Source organism: Carettochelys insculpta, chromosome 22 (genome assembly GCF_033958435.1).
Source record: "Carettochelys insculpta isolate YL-2023 chromosome 22, ASM3395843v1, whole genome shotgun sequence".
NCBI classification, from domain to species: Eukaryota; Metazoa; Chordata; order Testudines; family Carettochelyidae; genus Carettochelys; species Carettochelys insculpta.
In genome coordinates this window covers 3,172,610-3,195,258 of record NC_134158.1, presented here as the reverse complement: position 1 = coordinate 3,195,258, position 22,649 = coordinate 3,172,610, and the positions used below count along the sequence as shown (strand labels likewise).

General features: G+C 58.9%; 2 protein-coding genes across 6 annotated transcripts; both read left to right on the top strand.

The window, feature by feature from the left end:
- The first annotated feature begins 429 nt into the window (after positions 1 to 429).
- On the top strand, positions 430 to 5,194 carry LOC142024621 (antigen-presenting glycoprotein CD1d1-like). Its single transcript, XM_075016761.1, has 6 exons — positions 430 to 589; positions 2,509 to 2,850; positions 3,265 to 3,546; positions 3,766 to 4,062; positions 4,277 to 4,370; positions 5,098 to 5,194. The coding sequence occupies exons 1-6, from the start codon at positions 430 to 432 to the stop codon at positions 5,192 to 5,194; spliced, it is 1,272 nt and encodes a 423-aa protein (XP_074872862.1).
- Positions 5,195 to 10,669: 5,475 nt separating this feature from the next.
- LOC142024828 (uncharacterized) lies at positions 10,670 to 20,059 on the top strand. 5 transcript variants are annotated; one of them, XM_075017093.1, is made up of 5 exons: positions 10,670 to 10,749; positions 11,550 to 11,699; positions 12,565 to 12,749; positions 13,543 to 13,647; positions 13,953 to 20,059. In XM_075017093.1, the coding sequence occupies exons 3-5, from the start codon at positions 12,608 to 12,610 to the stop codon at positions 15,245 to 15,247; spliced, it is 1,542 nt and encodes a 513-aa protein (XP_074873194.1). In that variant the 5' UTR covers positions 10,670 to 10,749; positions 11,550 to 11,699; positions 12,565 to 12,607; the 3' UTR covers positions 15,248 to 20,059. The 5 variants fall into 5 exon arrangements, with proteins under 5 accessions (XP_074873194.1, XP_074873195.1, XP_074873193.1 ...); XM_075017094.1 differs by having other exon boundaries at positions 12,541 to 12,749; XM_075017092.1 differs by having other exon boundaries at positions 12,454 to 12,749.
- The last annotated feature ends 2,590 nt before the right edge of the window (positions 20,060 to 22,649 follow it).

The following is a 22,649-nucleotide window of genomic DNA, read 5'->3' as shown; positions in this document are numbered from 1 at the left end:
GGGGGAGCAGGTGGGGGCAGGCAGCAGACAGCGAAGCGAGCAGGGACCGGCAGGGCGGTGGGCGGCCGTGCAGCCGGCCAGAGAGCAGTGGCACTTGGAAGGGGAACCGCCGGTTCTCTCCAGCTGCTGCCGGCGTGGCTCTCCCCTGCTCCCCCGCATCTCTGGCCTTTGCTGCGCCCCTGGCTGCTGCCCAGTGGTGGGGACGTGGCACAGGCGTGGGGCAGGGGTGTCCCGGGGTGGGCTGGCTGCACAAGCGGGAGCAGAGCCCGTGAGCAGTGGGGCCGGGGCTGAGGACCAGGCAGTGCAGCGGTAGGGACGGGCCAGCCTCCGAGCTCGGGCCCAGCCTGGCACAGGGCGGCAGCTGGGAGAGGTGCAGGGAGGGAGGGGAGCTGGAGAGGCCCGTGGGGTGTTGGACTTTCACAGAGCGAGATGGGGACGGAGGCCGAGGACACCCGTGCCCAGGGGTGTTCGCTCCAGGTCAGAACCTTCCGAAAGCTGCCGGGCTCCCGTCGCCTCGTTAGTAGTCATTGGCTGTGCTGTGCCCAGGCGCACCAAGGGGATGAGCTGCCCCTAAGGGCCATGGGGGGATGTGGGTTACTTCTCCCACATGACAGGTGGGGGCCTGAGCCAGTTCTGTGCCATCTGGTTAGCAGGAAATCCTGGAGGTGGACCCTGGCCCTTGGTGCTGCCCCCTCCGCCTGTCGGCCGGGTCCATCTGCACGGCCAGCGCATGCACTGAGATGCCGTCGAGTGGCCCTGCAGAGGAGGCCAGGGCAGCCTGGAGCCGGGCACGGGAGTTCAGTGGTGTGACCCCGGGCAGGGCAGGGCAGCACCCGGTCCCATTGCCCTGGCACAGGGTTAACGGTAATTGCTTGGCTGGTGGAAAACTGTCAGTGCAAAGTGGAAACCGTACCAGGAAGTGGAGAGAAACCCCCTCAGCATGGCCCTGGTGCACACAAGTGACACTGCAGAAAGACACCGGTGTGTGCAGGGGTATTGCACTCGGCACAGCCCTGGTGCACACACAAGTGACACTGCAGACACACACCGGTGTGCAGGGAGGGTATTGTCACTCAGCACAGCCCTGATGCACACACGTGACATTGCAGACACACACCGGTGTGCGGGGAGGGTATTGTCACTCAGCACAGCCCTGGTGCACACACACGTGACACTGCAGACACACACCGGTGTGCGGGGGGTATTTTCACTCAGCACAGCCCTGGTGCACACAAGTGACACTGCAGACACACACCGGTGTGCGGGGGTATTTTCACTCAGCACAGCCCTGGTGCACACACACGTGACACTGCAGACACACACCGGTGTGCGGGTGGGGGTATTGCACTCAGCACAGCCCTGGTGCACACACACGTGACACTGCAGACACACACCCGTGTGCGGGGGGTATTTTCACTCAGCACAGCCCTGGTGCACACAAGTGACACTGCAGACACACACCGGTTTGCGGGGGTATTTTCACTCAGCACAGCCCTGGTGCACACAAGTGACACTGCAGACACACACCCGTGTGCGGGAGTATTGTCACTCGGCACAGCCCTGGAGCACACAAGTGACACTGCAGACACACAGGAGTGAACCCGCTGGGGGGTAACGGATGGGTCACTGGTGCGCTGCTCAGGGCCATAGGTGGAACGAACAGGAGGGTGGGAGGAGCTGGGGCAGGGGGGGCCAGCAGGGAGGGGATAAGGGGAGAGAGGAGGGGGCAGGCAGGCGGGGGGCTGTTGAGGGGCAGGGGCACTGGGGGGAGGGGCAGTGGGCAGGGGCTCTGCCCTCCCTTCTCTGCTCTTTTGCCCCCATCTCTCCCATCTCTGGGGCGCAGCCAGCCCCAGCCCTGCAGGGCGGGCCTGTCCCTGCCGCGCGAGTGGGGTGAGTCCCCTCTCCATCCCCCCCACATACGTCTCTCGGCTCCAGGCCATGTGCGGGGTGCGGGTCCAGCGGGCCGGGGTGCGGCTGTGGGTGCAGCCCCTGGGTGGAGTAAGGAGCAGCCCTGTGTCCCGCCGCGCCTGTGTAGGGGTGGACCAGGCCCTGGCTCGGCTGTGGCGCTGGGGACCCTCCCTCTGCACAGCCCCCGCTTCCTGGAGGGCTGCGCCCGCTCGGCTGGGGCTGGCAGCTCGGCACCGCTGAGCTGAGACACAGATAGAAGCTGGCAGAGAGGCGCGTGGCCGGGGGAGGAACTGGCGGTGCGTGGGTAACCTCGAGCCCTTCGTGCAACCGTCCCGACCCCCCAGAGCCTGGATCCCTTCGCCCCATCCCCAGCAAGATGCTGCTCATTCAGCTGCTCCTCCCTTGGGGCTGGGGGGCTCTGGCCGGTGAGTGGGGACCCCCGTCCTTTGGCTACTGGAGGGGCTGTGCATGGTTATAACGGCCAAGCAGTGGACCAGCCCCGGGCTGGGCTAGTCACCCTGGCTGGGGGTGCAAGGAAAGGGGGGATGGGGAGAGAGCCCACAGCCCAGGAGCACTAACGAGATTCGGACTCATTAATAGGTGCTCACACACTTTGTTCTCCATTTGTTTTCTCTGTCGTCCTCCCCCGCCCCCGCCTCCACGCAGCCTCTGCTGCCCCCGCCGGGACGGTCACCTTCCAGCTGCTCAAAACCATCGTCTTCTACAACGCCAGCTGGACGGACCTGGAGGGCATTGCCCGGCTCGGCGACCTGGAGACCCACGCCCTGCACTACGAGACGGACAGCGTCTGCTTCCGGCAGCCCTGGGCCCACCGGGGCCTGACCCCGAAGCAGTGGCAGGACCTGGAGACGGCCATCCGTCACTACCTGTCCAAGTTCGTCATTTTTATGAGGCGACTGGTTGAGGAGGAGGGGGAGCGCTGTGAGTACGGCCCTGGCCACGGGGTTCCCCCTCCCCGACCCGGCAGTGAGCTGAGAACTGACACACTCACCACAGCCCCTGAGTGTGCCTGAGCAGCGTGGAGGGGGGCCGGCCAGGCAGCCCAGGCCCTCAGGCTGAGAGGAGACCGCATGCCTGGGAGGCAGTCTCAAGTGGCAGAGGGGGAGGAGTGGGTTGGATATGAGGGAAAACTCTTTCCCCCCAGGCGGATGGTGAAGCACTGGGATGAGTTGCCTGGAGAGGTGGTGGATTCTCCATCCCGAGCGGTGCGCAAGCCCCAGCTTGAGGAGGGCCTGGCTGGGATGATTTAGTCGGGGTTGGTCCTGCTTTGGGCAGGGGGCTGGACCCTGGTGACTTCCGGCTGCCTGTCCTCAGCCCCTGCCCTGTCTGCTCCAGATCCCTTTGTTACCCAGTTCTCCATCGGCTGCGAGCTGCGCCCCGACGGCACCGGGAGGGGGTTCTGTGACTCCGCACTGGACGGCGAGAACTTCTTCCACCTGAACGTGGAGCCGGGCGCCTGGGTGACGCAGAGGGGGGACGGCCTCGCCCTCCAAATCCAGCACTATTTGAACAACGAGACCAGCACGACCTCTGTAGTTCGCTTTCTCCTGAAAACGACCTGCATGGACGAGATCAAGAGTTTGCTCCACTATGGGAAAGAGTCTCTGGAGAGGCAAGGTGAGGCCGCAGCTGGTGGGGGCGGGGGAACACCCGGGAAGGGACTCCTGGGGTCAGTGCGGCTGTGTCTGGGGTGGAGCACGATGCACAGCAGGCTAGGACAGGAAGGGAGGGCGGGTTCCGTAATGGCAATGGGAGAGCTGGGATCCGGGCTGGGCTAGTGAAGTCCCGGAGGCTCGGACTGACCCTTCTGCTCTCTCCTCCCCGTCCCCGTCTCAGAGCGGCCGGTGGCCGTGGTGTTCGCCCCAGCACCTCCTCCCGCCGGGCCCCCCGCCCCGACACTGCTGGTTTGCCGGGTCAGCGGGTTCTACCCCCGGCCCATCCGCGTGGCCTGGCTGCAGGACGGGGAGGAGGTGGGGCCGGGCCGGCGGCTGGACTCCAGCGGGATCCTGCCCAAGGCCGACCAGACCTACCAGCTGTGCAGCTCCCTGGCCGTGGGGCCGGGCGCTGGGCACCGCTACTCCTGTCGGGTGGAGCACAGCAGCCTGGGGGGCCGCGGCCTCCTGATCCCCTGGGGTAGGTGCATGGCCCTGGGTGGTGGGGTCTGGGGGTGATCTCTGGAGGGAACAGGGCTGGGCTGGGGCAGTGGGTCGGGTGGGGGCACAGTGGGGCTGAGGGGCTGGGCTGAGTTGGAGGGCCAAGGTGTGGGGTGCAGGAGGCGGGGGAGGTGGGCTGAGGGAACGGGCCCCACATGGCGGGTGCTAGGGCAGTGCCTCTCTGGGCTTCACAGGGCACAGCCGGCTCTGGGTTCCTGGCCTGGCCATGGGCACCATCCTAGCGGCGCTGGGGGCTGTCTCCATGGTGCTGTGGCGCAGGCGATGGAGGTGAGCCCTCGACCTTGTTGTGCTGGGGGTCGGGGAGGGGCTGTTCCCCCCATGCCCCCCTCTGCTTGCTCCCCCCCCCGGTACCAGGACATCGGCCCAGGGGAGCACAGGGCCTGGGAGGGGGCAGCTCTGGCCCAGGGGTGGGGCCTGGCCAGCGCTGGGGGACATGGACCGTGGGGCTGGAGCCGATCTCTGAGGGCTGGGCTGGCTGAGGGCACAGGGAGATCAGGGGCCTGGGCGCAGGTAGGATTGTTCTCCCCCTGGGGCATTTGGGGCACATCAGACCCTCTGGGGGCTGAGCCAGGGGGTTGCTGGGACCCCAGAGCCGGCGCTGGCCTGTGCTGCTCAGTAAAGTCTTGGGGGAAGTTGCCCAGGGCCAGGCCAGGCCAGGCCAGGCCAGGTGTGGGGTCAGGCCCAGCTCCCCACATTGGGGTGAAGGTTCCCGCCGGGGCAGGGTCGCAGAGTGGGTCCTGGCTGAACCCTCTGGCTGCACCGGGGAGCCCAGGAAGCAGGCGGCTCGGCTGTGGGATGTGGGCCGGGCTCCCTGCGGGCGCCCTGACCACACCATGGCCTGGGGGTGTCAGGGAGGCCCCCTCACTCACTGGCGGGGTGGGGCTGGGCTGGGCTGAGCTGAGAGCTCAGGGGCTGGGACCCCCCCATCTCCAGCCCTGGGTGAGAGGGACCCCGGCCTCCACAAAGACGCTGCCGTTCTGTTCTGTCTGTACAGCACCAAGCACAGGGAGCTGCGGGCAGGACCGGCGTCTCCGCCCTGCGGTGATACGGCAATGACCACCTTTCTGGCTGTGGGGGAGCCGGGGAGTTGAGACGGAGGTGGGGCTGGGAGCCAGGACGCCTGGGTTCTCGCCGCAGCTCGGGGTGGGGAGGGGGATCCTGTAATAAACCTGCTCTGTGAATGGAAGCAACCTTTCATTCTGCGCGGCCGTCTGCCCGCCCCACGCCGGGGCTCCCCTGTGGGGCTGCTGGGAGCGTGAGCCGCCCGGGGGGGGCCCAGAGCCTCAGGTGCTGGAGCAGAGGCTACGGGAGGTGCCCTGAGAACAGAGCAGTCAGTGCGAGGTGGGGCCGTGGGGCCCAGGAGTAGGCCTGGCACGGGGGCCTGGCTCCAGCCCGGCCCAGCCTGCCCTGCCACGGCCCAGGACTTCCGGCAGCCCCAGGCCGTCCAGCTAGCGCTCACTCCAGCTGGGTGTTGGGGGGGGCAGTTTCCAGCCACTGTTCGGAGACCCCCCGCTACTGGGGGGCAGTGTCTGTGTGCAGCAGCAACAGGAGACCCCCTGGGTCCCTGCCTGGGAGCTGCTACCAGAAGGGTGTGTCCAGGTAAGGGCCTCACCCCCCACCTCCTACCCCCTCCAGCAGCCTTCACCCCTGCTACACCCCCACCCCCTGCCCCAAGCCGGAGCCTGCTGCCAGCACCAACCAGCCCCCAGAGACACACCCCAGACCCTCCTGCACCCAAGCTCCCCCCAGAGACAGACCCCACCTCCTCTGCATCCAAACTCCCTCTAGAGACACCCCCTGCCTCCTCTGCACCCAAACACTCCCCAGACACCCCCCACCTCCTCTACACCCAAACACCCCCCAGAGACAGACCTCACCTCTTCTACACCCAAACACCCCCCAGAGACACACCCCCACCTCCTCTACATCCAAACACCCCCCAGAGACACACCCCCACCTCCTCTACACCCAAACACCCCCCAGAGACACCCCCCACCTCCTCTGCATCCAAACTCCCCCCAGAGACACCCCCACCTCTTCTACACCCAAACACCCCCCAGAGACACACCCCCACCTCCTCTACACCCAAACTCCCCCCAGAGACACCCCCACCTCTTCTGCACCCAAACACCCCCCAGAGACACCCCCACCTCCTCTGCATCCAAACTCCCTCCAGAGACAGACCCCCATCTCTTCTGCACCCAAACACTCCCCAGACACAGACCCCACCTCCTCTGCACCCAAATACTCCCCAGACACCCCCCCACCTCCTCTACACCCAAACACCCCCCAGAGACACACCCCCACCTCCTCTACACCCAAACACCCCCCAGAGACACACCCCCACCTCCTCTACACCCAAACACCCCCCAGAGACACCCCCCACCTCCTCTACACCCAAACACCCCCCAGAGACACCCCCACCTCTTCTGCACCCAAACACCCCCAGACACAGACCCCCACCTCCTCTACACCCAAACACCCCCCAGAGACAGACCTCACCTCTTCTACACCCAAACACCCCCCAGAGACAGACCTCACCTCTTCTGCACCCAAACACTCCCCAGACACAGACCCCACCTCCTCTGCACCCAAATACTCCCCAGACACCCCCCCACCTCCTCTACACCCAAACACCCCCCAGAGACACACCCCCACCTCCTCTACACCCAAACACCCCCCAGAGACACCCCCCACCTCCTCTACACCCAAACACCCCCCAGAGACACCCCCACCTCTTCTGCACCCAAACACCCCCAGACACAGACCCCCACCTCCTCTACACCCAAACACCCCCCAGACACAGACCTCACCTCTTCTGCACCCAAACACCCCCCAGACACAGACCCCACCTCCTCTGCACCCAAATACTCCCCAGACACCCCCCCACCTCTTCTACACCCAAACACCCCCCAGAGACACACCCCCACCTCCTCTGCACCCAAACACCCCCCAGAGACACCCCCCACCTCCTCTGCATCCAAACTCCCTCCAGAGACAGACCCCCATCTCTTCTGCACCCAAACACCCCCCAGACACAGACCCCACCTCCTCTGCACCCAAATACTCCCCAGACACCCCCCCACCTCCTCTACACCCAAACACCCCCCAGAGACACACCCCCACCTCCTTTACACCCAAACACCCCCCAGACACAGACCTCCACCTCCTCTGCACCCAAACATCCCCCAGGGACTGACCCCCATCTCTTCTCCACCCAAACACCCCCCAGACACAGACCCCACCTCTTCTACACCCAAACACCCCCCAGACACAGACCCCACCTCCTCTGCACCCAAACACCCCCCAGACACAGACCCCCATCTCTTCTCCACCCAAACACCCCCCAGACACAGACCCCACCTCTTCTACACCCAAACACCCCCCAGACACAGACCCCACCTCCTCTGCACCCAAACACCCCCCAGGGACTGACCCCCATCTCTTCTCCACCCAAACACCCCCCAGACACAGACCCCACCTCTTCTACACCCAAACACCCCCAGAGACAGACCTCACCTCTTCTGCACCCAAACACCCCCCAGACACAGACCCCCACCTCCTCTGCACCCAAACACCCCCAGAGACAGACCTCACCTCTTCTGCACCCAAACACCCCCCAGAGACAGACCACCATCTCTTCTACACCCAAACACCCCCCAGAGACACACCCCCACCTCCTCTGCATCCAAACTCCCTCCAGAGAGAGACCCCCACCTCTTCTACACCCAAACACCCCCCAGAGACACACCCCCACCTCCTCTGCACCCAAACTCCCCCCAGAGACACCCCCTGCCTCCTCTGCACCCAAACACTCCCCAGACACCCCCCACCTCCTCTGCACCCAAACTCCCTCCAGAGACAGACCCCATCTCCTCTGCACCCAAACATCCCCCAGACACAGACCCCACCTCTTCTGCACCCAAACACCCCCCAGAGACACACCCCCACCTCTTCTCCACCCAAACACCCCCCAGAGACACACCCCCACCTCTTCTCCACCCAAACACCCCCCAGACACAGACCTCACCTCCTCTGCACCCAAACACCCCCCAGAGACAGACCACCATCTCTTCTGCACCCAAACTCCCCCCAGAGACACACCCCATCTCCTCTGCACCCAAACTCCTCCCAGAGACACCCCCTGCCTCCTCTGTACCCAAACTCCCTCCAGAGACAGACCCCACCTCTTCTGCACCCAAACACCCCCCAGACACAGACCCCCACCTCTTCTGCACCCAAACTCCCGCCAGACACAGACCTCCACCTCCTCTACACCCAAACACCCCCCAGAGACACACCCCCACCTCCTTTACACCCAAACACCCCCCAGAGACAGACCACCATCTCTTTTGCACCCAAACTCCCCCCAGAGACACATCCCACCTCCTCTGCACCCAAACTCCTCCCAGAGACACCCCCTGCCTCCTCTGCACCCAAACACTCCCCAGACACCCCCCACCTCCTCTGCACCCAAACACCCCCCAGATATACCCCCCCACCTCCTCTGCACCCAAACTCCCTCCAGAGACAGACCCCACCTCTTCTGCACCCAAACACCCCCCAGACACAGACCCCCACCTCCTTTACACCCAAACACCCCCCAGAGACACACCCCCACCTCCTTTACGCCCAAACACACCCCAGAGACACACCCCACCTCTTCTCCACCCAAACACCCCCCAGACACAGACCCCACCTCCTCTGCACCCAAACCCTAGCTGGGGGTGCCGGTAGCATAGGGTGTAAGTAGAGAGTCCACATATCCAGACAATCCTGGGGTGTAATGTACAGAAGCCTGTGGGGGACACTTCAGTCTCCCTGGACGCTCAGTGGCGGATTTAAGGGTGACGGTCCTGAAACAAAGAAATTTCAGAAATCAAGTGGAGAGAGAAATCTCTGAGCTGCAATTCATCTGCAGATTTGACTCCATCGACCAAGGATTAAACCGAGCCTGGGAGCGGCTGGCCCCTTAGTTTCTCTGCCCTGGGTGTTAATATCTCCCCAACAGACTGACAATGGGCCACATCCCCCATCTTATCTGCCCTGTTTTTAACTCTCCTCACATGTATTACTGTTAATGGGCCTTTTCCACCCTGACTGAACAGACCTTGTCAGCTCTGGCCCTGCCTTTTACTGGGACCCCACTCATTAAATACCCCCCTGAAACCACCCCCACTCCTGCATCTGAGGAAGCGGGGCTTTGCCCACGAAAGCTCATGCTCCGAAATACCTGGTGGTCTATAAGGTGCCACAGGACTTCTTGTTCGTTTCTACGTGGGGTCTGGAAGGCATTTTCGGCGCCTTGTGTACCCACATATTGTGCCGGGGGCCATGCGCGGCGCTTACCGAACGCTAACGATGCCCTGACCCTGAGCGTGCTGCGTCCAGGTCTGCACGGCGTCGGTAGGCGAAGTGACGGATTTCGGCTGTGTCGTTGCGTTACGCATCTGCCGAGCTGCAGGTGCGCACTGGGCGGTGTGACACACGGCCACCCCAGCCAGGGGACCTGACTGAGACAAAGGACAATCGGCAGCTAAGAACTGGAGACTCGCTGCTGGGATTCATCCCCGGGCACTTTGCCACAGAGGCTCCCCTGGCTCAGGTGACTTTTGAGCCTTGGGGGCCTGATGGGAAGAAGCCAGGGCCTTGTCCCTGGGTGTGACAGGGAGAACCCTGCTGTGTATCTTGGCTTCCCTGTTGTGGGGCTGGTCCCACAGGTTCCATGTCCAGCCCGTGGGCCCCAGGGGACCGGACCTACAGTTCCCCAGTAACTGAAGCCATGTGGCCGGAACCAGACTTTCGGAGACTTTCAGGAATCAGCAAAGGACGCGGCTGGCTGCCTCAGTCGCTGCGATGGGGGGACTTGTTCCCCAGTAACAAGTCTTCTCTCCAACCCTCGGACGACTCACAAAACGATTTATTGGGAGATGAGCTTTCCTGGGCCAGACCCACTTCTGCAGATCAAGTCCATTGCCCGTACGGTCTGCACTGGAAATGAGACTGGTCTGATGAAGAGGGTCTGTCCCATGGAAGCTCATCCCTGAGTAAATCATTTTGTTGGTCTTTTAAAGTGCTACCTTTCTGCTGCTTTGTTTCCTGGGAGTAAAGACCAACCCAGCCACCCCTCTGTCGCTCCCTCTAACCCCCTTCTTCTTCTTTCTTTCTTTAGCGAATCTTTAGCTGTTAAGCTCTAAACTGGATTTTGGGGAAGCCTGTTGCCTTGGGTAAGATCCCGCTATATATTGACTGGGGCCTGTGGCTGGACCCTTAAAGGGCCTGGGCTGGGGCTGGGGCGGGGGCTACGGGGGGCGGGGAGGGCTGGGGCGCGGGGAGCCGGGCTGGGGCGGTGGACTGCGGGGGGGCTGGAGCTGTGTGCATATGGGGGGCGGGGACGGCTGCGGGGCCGGGGGGCTGGAGCCGGGCTCGGGCTGGGGGCTGGAGCCGGGCTGGGGGGCCGCTGGGCCGGGGGGCTGGAGCCGGGCCGGGCCGGGCCGCTGTCCCGCAACCGAGGGGTTAACAGGGCAGCGCCAGGCGGGGGCTGAACTTCCCGGGTCACAGGCAGCCGCCGCCTCCGCTGCGAGCCGCGCCGCTGCGGCGGGAGCTCCGCACCCGGCCGGAGTCAACCCCGCTCCGCCGCCCGCAGGTGAGGGGGCTCCCGGCGGCTGCCCCCGCAGTGACCGGGGAGGAGGGGGCGGGAAGAAGAGCAGCCAAGCCCCGCCCCCCGGCCCCCCACTGCTGGGGACGCGCCCCCTGGGCTGGGCTGGGCCGGCCAGGCTGTGCCCCCGCCCCTGGTGGGTGCACCCCTTGACGCGGGATGGGAATTGCCAGCCGGCCCTGGCCTGGTCCCTGGTCCCCAGTGAGCGGGCTCCAGCCTGGGGCAGCGTGGGAGAATTGCCCAAGAAGGTTCCCACGGGCAGGGCAGGGCCAGGCCAGGCCAGGGCAGGGCAGGGCAGTTGTCTCCCTCTTCGCAGCCCAAGGCCTGGTCACAAGGACCCACTCGTGGGCTGGAGGGTGGGCGCACGCCGAGGAGAACCCGCCGTGGACTTGCAGGCTGATGGACACCTTGGACAAGGGCAGGGCATTGGGCTCGGCCCAGGGGCCTCAGAGGCTGGGAAGTGCAGTGAAGTCGGACGACATCCGCGGTCGCAACCCAAGCAGCAACGAGAGGCACGTTTTCCGAATTCGGTAAAACGCTCAATAGTTCCAGAGCCGCAGTGTGTGTGAATACAGGACAGTCCTTCGCGAACAGCGTCAACCCGCACTTTGGGTAACCGTGTTTCAGGAGCCGCACACACCGACCCACAACGCACCACACGTGTGAAAGGGGGAGTTTTCCAGCGGTCCGAGATCGCCCATCGTTTGCTATTAAGATGGGAGCTGGCCGCTGCTGGGCTTTTAGATGTTCACCCAAATCTCGAAAACGACAATTTTTTTACTTTTCAGGTGTAGCATCGGGAGCCACACAGAAGTCCTGGGAGAGCCGCACACAGCTGTGGCGCTGCAAGTTGCCGTCCTCCAGGCTATATGACCTCACCATCCTTTCTGGCCTGGAGGGGTGTAAATCTCAGGAACTCCTCCTGTAACCACGCCCAGGTATGTCGTCGCAGAGGGGCAGCTGTGACAGTCTGCAGCTTCACGAAAACAAGCAGGCCCGTTGCACCTTAAAGACTGACAATTTTACCTATTAGGTCATTAATATCGCAGGTGGGGGCGGGGCTTTCCAGAGATCCCAATTATCTTACGTGTGACAGGGACAGTTCCCCCACATCCCACCTAATTTAATTTACTCCTTCCCTGGGCCCTGTTAATGACAAATGACTTTCCCCCTCTTTTATTTTCTTCTCCTCTTCCACCTTTGCCCTTCCCCCTCCTACCTAAAGCCTGAACTCTTCTTATCTGCCCCAGATCTGAGGAAGTGGGTCTTACCCAGGAAGTAGTCAGAGGCATCTGATGAAGCGGGTCGTTGCCCATGAAAGCTTACGCTCTAGTAAATCTGTTAGTCTATATAAGGCGTTTTTCCATTGACTTGGGTTCCTCTGTATTGCTGACCGCCTACAGGAGTCTCTGTGGGTGTGGTCCTGGTGTGAGCAGCGGGGACGGAGTGAGAGAGAAAGTTGTGGAGGCCGAGATCTTTCGAAAACAGGAGACTAAGGTCGGCCCTCCATCTGCACTGGGCAGCTGGGGCGTTGGGCAGATTGTCAGCAAGGCTGTGCAGCAGGCTCGGCATTCCTTAAAACCAGGGCCCTCATTAAGAGATCTGGCTGTGTACCGGGGACTTCATTTTGGGATGGGGGGCGGGGGTGTGTTGTCCAGCATTCTCCAGTACGACTGTCTGTTGGCAGAAAAGGAGTCGGGATGGTGCAATCAGGGTGTGAAACGGATTAAACCCCTTCTGAGAAGTCCCCATTGGCCTTCTCACCTGGCTTGGCTGCAGAAGACGACCAACGTTTTGCTCCAGGTCATCCGGCCCACGGCGAGGCCAGGCCAGGCCAGGCCAGGAGATGGCGGTGGCGGCAGAGCTGGTGACCTTCGAGGAGGTGGCTGTGTATTTCACGGAGGAGGAGTGGGCGCTGCTGGGCCCGGGGCAGAGAGCCCTCCACAGGGACGTCATGCAGGAGAACTACGAGACGGTGACCTCGCTGGGTGAGGATTCCTGTCCCCTGGGGTATTAGAAGCTGGAGTCCCTGGAGCATCTCTGTGGAAACAGAACAGCCACCCTGGGTTAGATCATAGGGTCCCCCCAGCACAGTATCCTGTCTCCCGGCAGTAGCCAATGTCAGGTACCCCAGAGGGAACGAACAGGGAAGGTCTCGTGTTTCACTGACGGTGTGCATTCATGCATGCCTTGGTGCATGTCACATTTTATTCTGCACATGGGTGGATGGAAAACATCCACACGTAGATGGAAAAGACGAGCGGGAACATGAGTGCGGTGACTGGAAATGATGGAGGCTCGGCCCTGCCCCAGATACTGCCAGCATATGTTCCGCCACTCAGGGGAATAAGTATCAGAGGGGTGGCTGGGTTAGCCTGTGTCCTCAAAAACAAGGAGAAGTCTTGTGGCACCTTCTTTTCACCAGCCTGTGTGCTTGGTCCTGCCCCGGGAATCTCCACTCCAGGCAGGGGGCAAAGTGGCTCTTTGCCCACCATGGCTTGCACTCCAAAACTCCGTTAGTCCGTAAGGAGCCACAGGACTGCTTGTTGTTTTTTCAGGGGAGTAAGTTAGGGCCATTCCCTAGGCAGAGCGGGTGACCCCTTGCTCCAATCCCGCCTGTCCTTGGTCTGGTATTCTGCACAGCCCAGTCCCTGTCTGGCCGGGGCCAAGGCCAGGAAGACGCCTCTCTGAGTGAGGGGCTCCGATCCTTGCACTGGATGCAGTAACAGCCCTGAGCTGAATGAACAAGATCGACATTGGCTGCCTTGCTTCCCCGAGCAGGAGTCTCCATTTCGAGCCCTGGCGTGCTCTCCCAGCTGCAGCGAGGGGAAGGGCTGCGTGTTCCCACCTCCGGGGCGGTGAGAAACCTGAGCGACCCCACCACAGGTGAGGAATGGGCTCCCCTTACACAGGGCTCCGTTATTCTGGTCTCCTGGCAGACATCACCTGCCCATTTGCATCAGGCTTATCCAACCCTTCTGCCCCCGCCTGCATCGGCACTCGCAGGACAGGCAGGGAGGGTGAACGTTCTCTGCTGGGAAGGGCTTGGGAAAACCAGGGCATACAGCCCCTGGTCTTTCAGCCTCCCCACCGGTTTGTTCCCCGCCGGCCTGTTCGCCTTTCTGTGGTTCCTCCTCCTGCCCCAGCGTGGGGACTGACTCCTGTCTGGTTTCTCTCTCTCTCTCTCCCAGCAGGTGAGGGGTCGGGGAGCCCAAAGGGGCAGAGTCGTCCGGAGGCAGCTCCCGAGCCAGCGGATCCCCGTGGGACGGTGTCTGGAAGCGGGGAAGGGGAGGTTTCGCCACGCCAGGAGGAGGAAGTGGCCTTTGAAATTCAGAGCAGAGCAGCCAGGAAGCAGGGAAAGCGCTGGGAGAAGAGACAGGGTCAATCCACTCACAGGAGCAGAGGCCCCAAGAAGGCCAAAGGGGCTCTTCCACAGCGGGTCCCCCCTGGCGAAGGAGCCTCCTCCTGCGGCGACGGTGGGAAGAGCTCCCGTCGGAGCTCAGCCCTCGATCAGCAGCGGACAACCCACGCGGGAGAGAAACCCTACCAGTGCCGCGAGTGCGGGAAGAGCTTCCGCGTGAGCTCCAAGTTTCTCTTGCACCAGCGGACCCACACCGGGGAGAGACCCTACGACTGCCCCGTCTGTGGGAAGAGCTTCAGTGTGAGCTCCAACCTCGTCCAGCACCAGCGCATCCACACGGGTGAGAAGCCCTACCAGTGCCCCGACTGCGGGAAGAGCTTCAATCAGAGCTCCAACCTCCTGTCCCACCAGCGCATCCACACCGGGGAGAGACCCTTTGCATGTCCCAAGTGCGGGAAGAGCTTCAGTCGGCGATCAACCCTCCTGTCCCACCAGAGAACCCACACCCAAGAGAAACCGCACGTCTGCCCCCAGTGTGCGAAGCGCTTCGGTCACCGGGCGCACCTCACGAGTCACCAGAGGACGCACACGGGGGAGAGGCCCTTCCAGTGCGGCGAGTGTGGGAAAAGCTTCAGCCAGAGCTCCAACCTCTACACGCACCAGCGCATTCACGCGGGCGAGAGACTTTACAACTGCCCCGACTGCGGCGAAAGCTTCCGGCTGAAGTCCACCCTCGTGACGCACCGGAGAACCCACATGGCAGAGAAGCCCTACAAGTGCCTGGAATGTGGGAAAAGCTTCATTGTGATCACGGCCCTGAAGAAACACCAGCGAATCCACAGTGGGGAGAGGCCCTACCCGTGTCTTGACTGTGGGAAGAGTTTCTGTAGCAGCTCGGCCCTCGGTAACCACCAGAGCACCCACCTTGAGGAGAGACCCTACCAATGCAGCGAGTGCCGGAAGAGCTTCAGCCAGAGCTCCAACCTCATTCAGCACCAGCGCATCCACACGGGAGAGAGACCCTACAACTGCCGCGACTGCGGGAAGAGCTTCAGTCGGAAATCCACCCTCATTAAGCACCAGAGAACCCACCTGGCAGACAGAGACCCTGTCAGCGGGAGCTGAAGGTCTCAAAGGCTGCAGGGGAAAGCTCAGACCTCCTTACCTATTGCAGAATCCCAGGAATGGCCCCAGGGGGTCAGACCAAAGGTCCACCTACCTCGTGTCTCATCTTCTGACAGTGGCCGATGCCTAATGTCCCAGAGGGAATGAGCAGAACTGGGATTCCTCCCTTGCCATCCTCACAGCACAAACCCGCTAGGAATCAGCTGTGTGCATACGACTTCCATTGAGTCCTGTGAATCTTCGTGGCTCGGGCCAGGCCGGAGTGACCTTGCTGTAGACCTGTAGTTATGAGAGCAGAGAGTGAAACCGCTGGAACAGAGAGGAGTGGCTCGAGTGGCTGAGATAAGAGCCTCACATTATGATCTCCTTCTCTCTCTGCTCCTCTTTTCCCTCCTCTCCCTCTCTCCCCTCCGCCCCCTGCACCGATTCCCCGCAGGCAGTGGATGCTGGTTGCTCAAGGAAGCATCGTCCTTGGCTGCCAAATAAAAGTGAAATTGTCTTTCTCTGTGCTGAGGGACAAGAAACGTTCCTCCTCCACTTTGGAGCTCCCTCTGTCTGACTTGGGCAAGCAGCTAATGAGAAGGGTGTTTAAAGATCTATGAGAGGGAATAATAGCAGCACAACTTCCGGGAGGCAACCTAAACCCATCTGAAACCTAAGCTGTGCCGAAGGGCCGCTCCCATTCCCGATTCTGGAATAAGGAGAAAAATCTCACTCTTCAGATAGACATAACGAACCAAAGGACGGACTGTCCAGTCAAGTGCCTCTGCTCACTTTTAAAAGAAATAATAGGCCTTTGGCCGCCCGGCAGAAATGAGGGAGAGGTTAGAGACGAGCAGAGAGAGTCTTTGTCCGTCACCTTGGACAGCAGGAGGTAGGCGCTTAGTCAAAGCGCAGCAAAAAGCCTGGAGAGAAGAAGAACCTATTCTAAAGCACGGAGAAGTCCTGTGGCACCTTATAGTCTAACAGATATTTTGGAGCGGGTCTTTGCCCACGAAAGCTGATGCTCCAAAACATCTGTTAGTCTGTAAGGTGCCACAGGACTTCTTGTTGTTGTTGTTGAAGATACAGACTAACACAGCTACGTCTCTGATACGCGTCAACCTTTCCTAGTAGAACCATAGACATGCAAGGCTGGAAGGGACCTGGAGACGTCTTCACCTCCAGCCTCCTGCTCTGCGGCAAACCAAGTCACACCTAGATCGTTCCTGACAGATGTTTGTCCATCTCCTTTTTTTAAAAGCTTCCCATGACGGAAAGAGTCAGAGAGGCTCCATAACCTCCCTGTCCTAGGGGATAACTACCCTCCTGTTTAGAAAGTTGGTTGTTATTTTTTTTTTCTAATATCTAAAGCTCCGTTTCTGCTTACTAAGCCTTGTTCTACCTGCAGCGGAGAGGGAAAACAATTCTCCCGCTTCCCTTTTGTGAAAGCCCTTCACGCGTGGAGAGACTCTTATCAGATCATGACTCGGTGCTTTGTTCTCGAGACTAACGTGATCATTTTCAGAATCTGTGCTCCCAGGCCAGGGTTTCGGAATTTGTTATCGTTTTTGTGGCTCTCCTCTGAACTCTCACTGCTTTGTCCACATGCTTCCTTCACTGAACAGAGCACACCAGTTGGGGCCCCAATGCTGCTGAACAGGGCAGGACCTGTGTTTTGCGTGGAGCACTCCTATTTAATACACCCCAGAATCTAACGCGTTAAGTCTTTTCTGCAGTTGTCTCGCTGTGAGGACTCGGTTGTGGTATGCCGTGCCCCCACCCTGCTCCCTGCCGTTAGACTGCCAGCTAAGCAGCTGTTTCCTCTTCTGATGTGGGGCATTTGAGCTTTCTTTCCTGTGGGCAGTACCTTGCTGTTGTCTGAGTGGAGGGCTGGCTCAGTGGCTTGAGCATGGGCCTTGTCAACCCCCAGTTGTGCGCGCAATCCTTGAGGGGCCTTCTGGCTTTAAAAGAAGAAAAATCGGAATGGGATGGTGCTCGGTCCTGTCATGAGGGAAGGGGACTGGGCTTGGTGGCCTCTCCAGGTCCCTTCCAGCTCTATGAGACGTCATCTTCTTGAATCCGGACCAGTTCTCTGATTTGTCAAGGTCGTTTTGAACTTGACTTCCAGAGTGCACTTGTGGCCCCTGCTGCCAGGCCGTCACCGGCACCTTTCAGAAGCATGATCTCTACTGCAGTATCGAGTCCGTTAATTGTGGTGTTGAATAGTACCAGATCCAGCTCTGCCCTCTGGGGACCCACTCGACACACTCCCGCAAGGTGTCAGCAAAGCATTGACGTCTCCCCTCTGAGTACAGTCCTGCCACAAGCTGTACAACAATCCTATTGCAATTTCTCTAGTCCACGTTTCCCGAGTTTGCACATAACGAATGTCGTGAGGAACTGTGTCAGACGTCTTCCGAAATTGGGGTCACAGAATCCCAGGGCGGGAAGGGACCTCTGGAGGTCATCAAGTCCAGCCCCCCTGCTTCCAGCAGGACCAACCCCAAATGAATCAGCCCAGCCAGCGCTTGGTCAAGCCAGGACTTAAAAACCTCCAGGGATGGAGATTCCACCACCTCTCTCAGTAACACATCCCAGAGCTTCACCTCCCTGCTGGGGAAAGAGTTTTTCCTCATATCCCACTTACACCCCGCCCCGCTGCAATTTGAGACGCTGGCTCCTTGTTCCGTCACCTGTATAACATTTCGACCACTTGCTCCCGAGCACCGAGTGAGAAGTCCTATCAGAGGAGGAACTTGGATGAGTTTGGTGTGATTTGTTCTCAAAAAAATCGACTGTGACTGTTCCTGAAGACCCACTTTCGTCCAGATACTTACACTAAAAAGACGGGATACACTTGGTCAGACCTGGAAAAGACAGCCCAGGAGAGGGGACACTAGCTAACGTCATTAATGGCCTATGCTCCAAGATGGAGGCGTAGAAGAGGCTGCTGCTGCTGCGGCTGCTACCACTTGCAAACTGATTGTTTTATACTTGGCTTCAATGTCTTTCCAGCCTGTGAAGTTAAGCTGACTGGTCTGTAGTTCCCCATGGCCTTTTCGTTCCCTTTGTTAAAGAGGGGTTCCCTGTTTGCCCAGCCCCACTCATCTGGGACCTCGCCTGTCCTCCACAGGTTCTTGGAGATACTTGTTAATGGCTTGGAAGTTGCTTCGGCTAGTTCGTAAGAACCCTGCGATCCATGTAATCCGTGCCTGCTGACTTGATTCGACGGACGTATTCTGCGGCCTGGCCTTTCCCGAGATTAGTGTGCTTCCCTGCCTTCTTCTTGCCAATATTAATTGTGTTGAGTAGCTGGTTCTCATTAATCTTTTTGGGGGCAATGGGAGGAAGATGGGCATTTAGTCCCATCAGCTCTCTTGGCGCCCGTAGTTATTTGCTCTCTTTCCTGCTAAGCAGAGCACCAGAACTTTCCGTTGCCCTTCTCTAACGTATTTGAAGAACCTCTTAGTGATTTTTCTGGCCCTTGCCAGCTACCACGTGTTTTGTGCCTTTTAGTCTTGCCCTTTCTGCCCCCACCGCCTTGCGCTGTTACGTTGTCCTCCTCCTCCCTTGATCTGACCACGGTTCTCCATTCTGCGGGATTCTTTTCCTGAACTTCGGGCATTTAGAAAGAAGCGAAAAACAGGCCAGGCTGCAACTTCATTTGAAAAACACGCTGACAGCCTTCAAAGAAAACTCAAGACATCAGTGGAACGTGGCTTTCTAAAAGTGATCTGGGCTAGGTAGATCACCGAACCCAGCATTCTAGGTGGGAAGCCGCCAGGACAAGAGTCTTCTAGGCTCCCTCCCTTTTCCGGACACGGGTGCCCCTCTGCCAGTGGGATTCATCCTACAGTGGGCATGTTTGCTGGCCACGTATCTCCCCACAAGACAGCCAGGGTGGGGAGCAGATGGAGGGAGCTGGCTCACAACCTTTAGCCTTGTGGTTCTTTCATTACCTAGGATGTGGGAGACATGTCGTTTGTGTGTTTACCTCTCCCACCACCGCACGCACAGTTGCTGAGGCAAAGAGCGTTCAGCAGCGATCTGCCACTTCCCAGGAGAATCCCTGAGCTAGCAAGTTGTCCTGTAGCACCTTAAAGGCTGACACATTTATTTAGCAGGTAACAAGCTTTCCTGGGTTTTGCCCATTAAAGCTCATTACCTAGTAAATAAATGTGTTACTCTTTAACGTGCTACAGGGCGACTTGCTTTTCGTGAAGCTACAGGCTGACACGGCTCCCCTGGGAACTAGCAAGCCGTGGCACAGCCTGGTGCGGTTTCTCCTAGCAAAGCTGTTCTGCTGGAAAGAGTGACTGGGCTGCAGCAAGCAAGTGCGAATGATGTCAGGACGTCCACCTCGGAGGTGGACCTTGATCCAGTCCCCTTCCTCCAGTGACCCTAAGATGTGAAGTCCCACCACAATGCCGAAGAAGACTGGTTTCCACAGCAGAAGGAAGTGACCTACTGCGGCATTTCAAAGGGCAGGAAGACTTAGGGTGCTTCAAACAAAGCGCTGGAAAGGCAGCTGTTAGATGCACTGTTCACAGACTGTGCGCAGCGGGGGCGTTTCACCTGACTTACCAAATTACAGGGCTCCCTGTTTAAAAGCGCCGCCCTTCAAATCTTTGCCTTGCCGAGGCTGTGCTTCAGTCTCAGCTGTGCTCATTGCGTGGCTGTATTTTTGTGGGAGTTCACGGTTCTGCGTGGCTGCCTGGTTTCCGCCCACGTTTTGTCCTGAAGCGTTCGTCTGTGCTCACCGGGAGATGGATCTGTTCAGGGTCGATCTCCCAGAGTTCGATTTTGCGCGCCTGGTAGAGACGCACAAAATCGAACTGCCTGGGGTTGGCATTCGACCTCTGCGCTCCTCACTAACGCCACGGGTAAGGGAGGTCGACGGGAGAAACAGGGAGGCCAGCCAGATAAGTCAATTGCAGATAAGTCGATTCAAGCTAATTGCCCTAAAAGACAAGCTTGAGAACTAATAACTTTGTGAATCGCTGCTCTGCTCTGGATTTCCCCCTCAGCGCTCTCAGCTCTGCTGTTTTTCACGCGTGAGTGAGAATTAAGACCCGGGGAGAAGAACAGGGTTAGATGTCTGTCCTGGGTGCCATCACGCTGGGTGTGTGAGTGAGAGAAGTCGCCTTCTGAGTGCAAACACCCCCTGGCAGTCTCTCTTTGTGCGCGGTCTGAGCTTTAGAACAACAATACGGTAACGGCAGATGTGATTTGTGTTTATAGCTACAGAATTATCCATTGTGCTGTACCTCACATTCCCCACTAACCTTTCACAATCCTGGAGTAGAAATTTACCGACAGGCTGAACCTCTCTAAGCCGGCACGCTTTCGTCCGACAACATCCGTCATCCAGCATGATGTTTGTTACCTGGCTGTCCGTTTATCACAGGTGTGTCCAAGTTTCTCAGGGTCCCGTAAAGTTTGTTCACAGCCACCTGCCTTGGTTCTTGGTGTTCTGTGCTGTTATTTAGTTGTAATTTACCCCTAAATGTCTTCTAAGGGTCCATGCATCTGATGCAGCAGGTCTTTGCCCATGAAAGCTCATGCTCCAAAAAAATCTGTTGGTCTGTAAGGTGCCACATGACTTCTTGTTTTTCCTAAGAGCTCTGTAAGTGGTGGAAATGCTGGTAATGCTTCTGGACAACACTGACCTTCTGTGGGCCAGCAAATTCTCTAGTCTGGCACCGGACGGGTCCCAAAGGTGCCGGATGAGAGAGGTTCGACCTGTAATACCTGTTTTACCTTTGTCATTTTTATATCTCAAAAGTAAGTTAGTTTGTGATTGTTTTCCTCCTGCATGTGAATGGTACAATGTTAACCCACTGACGTACAGATTCACCTTTAAAAATCTCTCTTTTTTTCTCCTGCCAATTAACTCAAATACCAGGAACTTCCTGCAATAAACCACCAATGTGCTTTCAAGGAAAATCCCCTCCGTCTGCCTGATTTAAATGTAATCAGATTGCTTTCTCGTCTCTCACACTCCTAACGTTGCCAGTTACTCTTACCGAATCAAAGCTAATCCCCTCCTATTTCCACTGTACAATAATCGGGTTGTTCTTGTATCCCTTTATTGTATACCTCCTTGTAACCACCTCCAGCTCGATATGTGTGCCTAACCACTGCTGAATTTCGAACTGTAGAAATCATGACTTGCCTCATGCTTAGCTCTGCAATGCTCCCCTCTTCAGGCAGAGAGAAAAGTAGTAACGGTTTCTGTAGATCCTGTGCCGTCGAATCTACTTCCAGCATTACTGGCCTATCCAACCTCTCTGGCATCAGCCACATTTATTCTGAGCTTGAAAGTTTTAGTATCGAATTGGATTAGAGCGGTTGTGATCCTGGCCCTGTATTTGGTTACCTGAAATGTTGTCTCTAAGCTGAGTTGTTAAAGTGCGTTGATAATTCTTTGCTACAAGTGGATTGTATTTAGGGAGGAAACCTTTGGGAGGCGTTGGTACTCTAAGTTAGCCTTTACTTTAGAATCACCTGTTCGGTAAGGTCACTAAGAGTTCAAACACGGCCTGGTTTGTTCCGTTTGCTGTGGTTCACTCGGCACGCCGCATTCGGATTGTTCTTGAGGATTTATTTTTTGATTGGTTTCTTCCATCGGTTTGGATTACTTAAATAAAAGCTTCCTTATTTTAACTCGGAGATCCGTTGTCTTGTTTTGGGCCTTGTCCTGCCCTCCTTCTCTCTCCTGGCTTCCATTCCCTGGGCCACTTCCCCATGACTCCTTTCCTCTCACTGGCCCCACTCTCAGGGCCAGCAGTCAGGCCGCTCTCCTGCTCCTCTCAGCCTGCCCAGCATCGCTCTCCCCAGATGCAGCCGCTCTTGCTGGGAGCCGGTCCTGCAGCTTCCCTAGCCCAGACTCAAATGATTCTGCTCTGCTAAGCAGCTCCTTATATACAGGGCTGCTCCAGCAAGCTGCCCTGTGATTGGCTTCCCTAAGAGCCCTTTCCTAATTGGCTGTGCAGGCTCCCTTCAGCCTGCATTATCCCCTTCCCCGCAGGAGGGATGGGCCTCTGCCCTATGACAGCTGCAAAGAATGAGCCTGTAAGAAAGGACCAACCACTTAAGACTGAGCAAAAGGTTCCATTTCAGCAGCGCAGGAGAGTGGCCTGACTGCTGGCCTTGACAGTGGGGCCAGGGAGGTGAAAGGAGTCATGGGGAAGTGGCCCAGGGAATGGAAGGCAGTTGAAGGCAGGAGCGAGGAGGAGGGCAGGCTCCTGGGTCAGGGCCCAGAGTAGGGGGTGGGCCTGAGACCCTCCCCTTCCCTCTTGTGCCACACCAAGTAGAAGCCAAGAAAGTTCCCCACAGCAGTAGGGAAGCCCCCCACTTACACCCTGTCTCGCCCCTCCCCTGCAGGCTCCGGCTCCAGCACTGCTGCAGGCAGAGCCCT